Here is a 6,948-nt window from a genome sequence, read left to right as displayed (position 1 = left end):
GAAAGTGGATAAAAACAGGAGCAGGCAGGCATGACAGAATGTAATAGAAAGATTAGTATTAGATTTGGTTATGTAAAAAAAAAAGAAGACAAAATGCAATCCCAGAGACAAGTCTGCATTCCAGACATTGCATGGAGAACTGGAAAGGGACTGAGAAGGAAAGATGAGCTACTCTTTGCTATTTCGAAACAGAAAATGAAGTGTGGTTTATACACAATTTAATGATTTAGTGATTTGAAACACTGCCCTTTGTGTTATATAAAAAAAGGCTGTTTTTTGATTGATTGATTGAAATATTTATTAACCCATTTAGACCTGAGGACGATTCTACAAATGCAAATCAGTTTTCTGAAAACCTCATGTTTCTATGTCAGTGGTTCTCACACTATTTCATGTCTAGGACCCCCAAAAATATATGTAATTGGCCACTGACCCCCATCTGAATATATGTTGTTCCAGGGACCCCCCAAGAAGCAAAGATTTGAGTTAAAAAGAATATAGAGATTGGGGCCACATTGCGCCACATTTTCGCGATTTAAAAAAAATAGCAGTCTCGAATTGCAGCCGTCCGTAGGTGCCCTTTGAGAGCGGTTTTGAAGGAGTCAAGGGATTTGCATGTCTGTTGACATGTCTGTTGACTGTTGAATGACTGTTGGTAGGGCGTTCCACATTTTGGTGGCATAGGAGCGAAAATAATTTAGTCCCTTGTTTGTGCCGAATCTGGGTTGTACATGGTTTGTTGCACTCCCTCTGGTGTTGTGGGTGTGGACTTCGTTAACATTAAGGAAATATTTAGAGGTACATGGGTATCTTGGTGGTGTATCGAACCTTGTGGACCAGACCCATTGCAAGATGCTGTACTCTGTCGTGGACCCTAAGCCATTCCAGCCTGTCAAAGTGGGCAGGGGTGAGTTGGGTTCGGGGGGTGAGGCCAAGTAGGAGCCTGACCAGTTTGTTTTGGGAGGTCTGGAGCCTTGTTTTAAGGGCCTTTGAGGTGCTGTGGTACCAAGAGGTGCATGCATAGTCAGAGAAACCTTGTACGAGGGCTCCTGTTAAGGTCTTCAAGGTGTTTTTGTTGACCGTGATAATATTGTCACCCACTCTAACCAAGAAGCCATCTGCCTTGCTGAGATTACTATTTGATCCGAAGAGAATGGATTCAGTTTTTCCCAGGTGTAAGGATAGTTTGTTATCAGCGAGCCAGGTGCAGATTCTACCGAGTTCAGAGATGAGGGTCTTTTCAACCTGCAGTTTGTTCCTGTCCGAGACCAGCAGTGCTGAGTCATCTGCGAACAGGAACAAGTTGCAGTCACAAGCTGATGTCATGTCGTTTACATATATTAGGAACATTAAAGGCCCTAGTATGCTTCCTTGTGGAACGCCACAGCTCACTGGGAGGGGGGGGACAGTGTTCCGTTCACCTCCAATATCTGTTCTCTCCCCTCCAGGTAGGATTGCATCCAGCTCACTGATGTGCTGTTCCCCTTGCCTTGGTGCAAAAATCCATGATCCTCCATTTCTTTTCAACCTAATTCATGCACATCAGTCTCAAAGAGCATACCTGTTCGGAAAGTGGACTCTTTTTTTTCCAGTCAAGAACTCATCTACATCAACAATATAATTTAGTTTTTTTTTTACCACAAAGACGCATTTCAGACGTGATATAGTGTCAGATTGAAAGCGGTCGTCTTACTCATTGACACTATACTGTGCTAGAGCTCCACTTCCAGTGGAGGAAAAACAACTCGTGCTTCCAGATAAAACAATGTGCTGAGAATAAACCCGCCGAGAGAACTGCTGAATCCAGACTTAAACAAAGACCTAACTGCTGAATCCAGACTTAAACAAAGACCTAACTGCTGAATCCAGACTTAAACAAAGACCTAACTGCTGAATCCAGACTTAAACAAAGACCTAACTGCTGAATCCAGACTTAATCAAAGACCTAACTGCTGAAACTGCTGAAATGGACCCCCATTTGAAAAACATATGCCAGGGACCCCCATAAGAGAAGATTTTGACGGCTCTAGCAGCAATTCTCAACCTGTTTAATTGTAAGGACCTCCCCAGTTTGACATGCATATTAGTCTATTATTATTTAATGGCATTTCTATCTCTGGGACCCCCGATTCATATTGTAAAATAAATGTTAATGTAACTCTGAGAGCTTAACGGGTCCATTTGGATCCATTTGTACGCTCTCAGAGTTACAGACCCATAAGGGTCAGGCGCGCCTGAGCCATTGAGCAAACGGAGCAGCTGCTCCAGCAGATTAAAATGAACCGTCGCACTGCGCCCCCACAAATATCCCCCCGGCCGCCGCCGCCACGCTCGAAGCGCACGGTGTGCTGCGCGCAGACAGCGAGAGAGAGAGAGAGAGAGAGTGAGAGAGAGAGAGAGGTCGTCGGTCCATGCGTGACTAATTATTTGAAATAAAACCTTTTTTGTCCACACACAGTCCTACATGACATGAGTCAGTTTGTAAGCGGGAGCGGTTGTGCACTCAACTAGCCTGGCTACATGTGTTCAACTTGTTTTTGTTTCGTTTCCATTGTGTGTATAATTCGACTGCGTTGCACAGTGGCGCGGCCGATCTACAAGCTCACAACGCGTCGCGCTGCAACGCATTGTGAGCTTGTAGATCTGCTCTAATTCTGCAGCGCAAGCTAGCACGGCACTGCGCAGCGCAAAGGGGGACAACAGGGGGCCCCACGACCGGACGGCCGGGCGTTGCTTAACGGGAGGATGAATAAGTGACGCCGGTTAGGAGGAGGAGGAGGCGACGTTAGAAGCACTCATGCGCGCGCTATGCGCTGTGCTCCCCACCTGGAAACAAAGTTAGGCGCCCCTGATAAGGGTCCATTTGGTTCCAAACTATCATTTAGCTGGGGACCCCCTGGAACTCCCTCAAGGACCCCACTTTGGGAACCACTGTCTTAGAGAACTGGAAATCTCTTTGCCAATAAATTGTCGATCATTGTGAGCTTGTAGATCAAAGGTGTTGACCCCCCCCCCCCCCCCCCCCAGAATATGGACGCTGGGGTTCATGTGGTTAACACTACAGGAGATGCATTACAGTACAACATGTCACAAGATACCGATAGGCTTGATTAAATTATCCAAACTATATTGTAATCCATAGGATTTAAAGAGTATTTTACAATGTACAATTCCCTTCCTTGGAACACTCTTAGTTTAAGCCTACATTTATCCAGGCTTAAACCCAAAAACAACCGCAAATAATATCCTGTGGGGTTTTTTTTTATTTTTTTAATCAGCATTCAGTATAGCACTTAATTCCCAACATGGCCATTGAGGTCACCTTCTTTAGAGAGAGAGAGAGAGAGAGAGAGAGAGAGAGAGTGAGAGAGAGAGAACTGAAGCCATTATTCTAATGCACTGTCGAATCAAACTAACATTTAGCACACTATAAGGTAGGACATTTTTCATACCCTAAAAAGGATCAACCTAGAAGAGGGAGGGGAGATTTCCTGTATATTTAATTAATGCTGATGCTAAAAGGGAGCATGCAATTTTAGATAGTGAATTGATTCCCCCACATTATAGGCACAATAGTTCTAGGGATGTTCCGATCACGTTGTTTTTTTTTGTTTTTTTTGCTCACGATCCGATTCTGATCATTAGATTTTGAGTGTCTGCTGATACCGATTTTTCCACGATCTCATTTTTCGTCTTAGTTTTAGTCGACAAAATCAACACTGGGGGCTGGCAGGCCTATATATGACAGAATTCCCATTGGAACACACATGAGTGTACAGTACTGTACTCACCGAGGCTAAAGCCTTGCCCAGTGCATCTCCAGTCTGTGAAGTTACAGTGGCGTTCCCCCGACCTGCAGCAGCTAAGAAGACCAAACACAATCATTATTATTAAATTAGATTTCTGAAAAACCTCGACCCCCCATCTGAAAATATGTTGTTTTTGAGATTTGAGTTAAACGTTGGCTCTGAATATATTCAAAGATTTGCGTCACATTCTCACGATTTTTCAAAAATAGCAGATCTACAAGCTCGTAGCTTGTAGATCTGCTCTTCAGCCACTCTTCAGCCACCACCAGTGTAAATTCTCAATGTCTATTTGATTCATTCTGTGCCAGGTACAGTAGCAAACATTGAACGACTTGTTGTCGGGTATATGTCCAAAACTGACGCATTTGGTGCAGGTGGCAAACTTTTAAAGATGGAGTGCCGTGATTTTCTTCCCCCAAAAACATGATCATAAGGCACTATGATTATACAAGGAGGAAGATTTTTGTTAAGTGTTAGTGTTAAAATGATGTTTTTATGTGGCCACACCCACCAGCTCATTACGTATACCTGGTTTTCATCTTAGCACCACCCACCTGAACTTAAGCCTCGCCCACAGCCTCGCCCCTTCTGGCGAGAGGTAAACAGTGTGCGCTAACGCCAATGATAGAAAAGTGTGTGTAGTGAGTGTGTGTATGGGGGCTGGCGGGGGGGTGGAAACTCCTTCTCTTAAAGTGAACGCTGATGGTGGCACAGGCTAACTTCCTTTATGCTAACAGCTAGCCGCAATAAAAGAGCATGCAGTACTGTTAGAACATACCCATGACCCCGTCGGTGGCGTTGACAGACGGGGTGTGCGTTGCGGAGACGAACGGTGACGTGCTGGCATTGCTCCGGTGGAAGCTGGACATGGGAGGAAGACTGGCGTTGATGTCTGGAGAGCCCGAGTGTGGAGGGTAGTTCTGAAAGAGACGCGGAAATGACCTTTATTTGAAGTCAAACTAAACAAGTGGCCCTCGGGGCACAGGTCTCCACTAGGGCAGGTCAGGTTGTGGCCTCTTGGTGGTGCTATAATAAGACATTGTGAAAAGGGTGCTGTTTCTTCTTACGGATAATTTGATAATTGGACAATTTGAGGCATTTTGTTCCAAAAATGTGTTTTGCAAAAATCCACCTGTTGGTGGCGCTATAACAGGCCAATGTGATAAGGGTGGGATATACTCCTCTGCCTAATAATGGGCTTTTGAGTGTGTGGGGGAGTGCCTTGACATGTTAGTGCCTTGACATGCTAAAGAGTATCTATCAATAAAGACAAAAAGTGCTGTGATGTTTTTATTTCTTCCAGTTTTTCATGTGTTTGTCTTTATTAGACCCCTTGGTGTGGTTGCTATGTGCAATGATGTCCTCCCTTTGTATTTAGGGTTTCTTCCTGGTGGCTGAAACCTTAGACAGTCAAACGTGCCAATAAAAAAAAACAGTGATATAGTGACATCACAATATCGTCTACAACAACAGCTGTGGGTGTGGCTTCAGTTCAGGTGGATCACCACCCATCACCACAAACCAGGCAAACCAGGCATACTTAATGAACTGGTGGGCGTGTCTACATAAAAACGACATTTTAGCAAATGTAGCACATTTTTTGGAAAAAAATGTCTTCCTCCTGCCGTGGAAAAAGACCATGGCACTCCATCTTTAAAAATCTACAAGCTCAAAACGCGTTGCTTGGCACCACGTTTTGAGCTTTGGATGTGCTGCTTTTGATGCTTGTCACGCTCTATTTGAACCTCCGGGCTTACCGACGGTGGGCAGCAGCTATTTCACCACAGTGCCACCTGATCCGAGCACCTCACATTCAATATTTCTCTTGACAAAATACAACTATGATTGTAGTAGGAAGGAAGTAGTTCACCCAAAAATGACTTATTTTCCTTTTCTATCAATTTTCTTTTCTAGTTTTGGTCGCATGCTTGAGCCAATCATTTGATGCCCGACGGAGTCCACTCCGTAGCACTCCGTTAGCCCGTAGCACTTGCCCTAGCCTTGGCGAAAGGTTCAACTTAGACGGATGTTACTGTAGGTTCTTAACTTACGTATGATTCTTGATGACTATTTTTAATGTAATTGATGTATTACCTTGTGTTGTTCTTGCTTGCTGTAAATCGCTCTGGATTAAGAGCGTCTGCTAAATGCCTAAATTGTAAATTGTAAAAACTCCAAAAATCGCCACGAATTCAAGGCGTCATGGGGTGTGTAACTGATAGATGAATGAAGTCATGTTTCGGGTGATTACCTTCCTCCGGTGCGAGTGTGCGTGTGTGCGTGTGTGTGTGCGTGCGTGCGTGCGTGCGTGCGTGCGTGCGTGCGTGCGTGCGTGCGTGCGTGCGTGCGTGCGTGCGTGCGTGCGTGCGTGCGTGCGTGCGTGCGTGCGTGCGTGCGTGCGTGCTCACCAGTCGGTCGTGTGAGTGCAGGTTGCTGTAGTTTCCTGACTGTGGCATGTGAGATGAAGACCCTCCCAGCATTCCACTGTAGCTGGGCTGGCTGATCCCATTGGACGAGTTCCACGGGTCAGAGGAATTGTGGGTCCCATCTAATGAACGACAAACACATCAGTTCATCAAATAAATAAATAAATAAATAAATAAATAAATAAATAAATAAATAAATAAATAAATAAATAAATAAATAAATAAATAAATAAATAAGTAAGTAAGTAAGTAAGTAAGTAAGTAAGTAAGTAAGTAAGTAAGTAAGTCTCTGTCGGGTCACGGGGGTGGAAACATTATGTCCAAAACTGCTACTTTTGATTGATTGAATTTCTTTATTTGACAGTAGGCCGAATGGGTACATTTCAAACAAAATCACAAGTCAATACAAAAACTGTTACTTGTAGTAGTACGAGCTCAAAAGGCGGTTGCGAAGCGACGGGTTAAATTGCGAAAAGAACACACAAAAAAAGTTGAATTATGGAGATAAGCAGCAACTACAGCAACAACATCACAAATTCAAGATGTCGGTGCTCAAAGAAAACTGGAGCAAATCAAGAAATAGCTGTTCCTTCAAAAGGTTTTCCTCGGGTAAGAAGTTGATCCAGCTGCACTGGGTGGCGACAGCTTGTTTACAGTGTTGTTTTCGTCGACTAAAACTATGACAAAAAGTGTTCGTCGACTACCTTTTTTCA

General features: G+C 44.1%; 1 protein-coding gene across 1 annotated transcript in view; it reads right to left on the bottom strand.

Annotated features, from left to right (window-relative positions):
- LOC306919716 (transcription factor 12-like) overlaps positions 1–6,948 on the bottom strand; it is a gene marked incomplete at its 3' end in the record, with an annotated part of 53,510 nt that overhangs the window by 5,058 nt on the left and 41,504 nt on the right. Inside the window, exons 6-8 of the mRNA XM_079496270.1 lie at positions 6,218–6,357; positions 4,588–4,729; positions 3,792–3,862 (exon numbers count right to left, since the gene is read on the bottom strand). Of these exons, the coding sequence (XP_079352396.1) occupies positions 3,792–3,862; positions 4,588–4,729; positions 6,218–6,357 (353 nt within the window). The remainder of the gene's footprint in view (positions 1–3,791; positions 3,863–4,587; positions 4,730–6,217; positions 6,358–6,948) is intronic.

The sequence above is a fragment of the Electrona antarctica genome (genome assembly GCF_951216825.1).
Source record: "Electrona antarctica genome assembly, chromosome: 3".
Lineage (NCBI taxonomy): Eukaryota > Metazoa > Chordata > Actinopteri > Myctophiformes > Myctophidae > Electrona > Electrona antarctica.
Note: the sequence above shows the minus strand (reverse complement) of the source record. Positions and strands in the feature narration are given on the sequence as shown.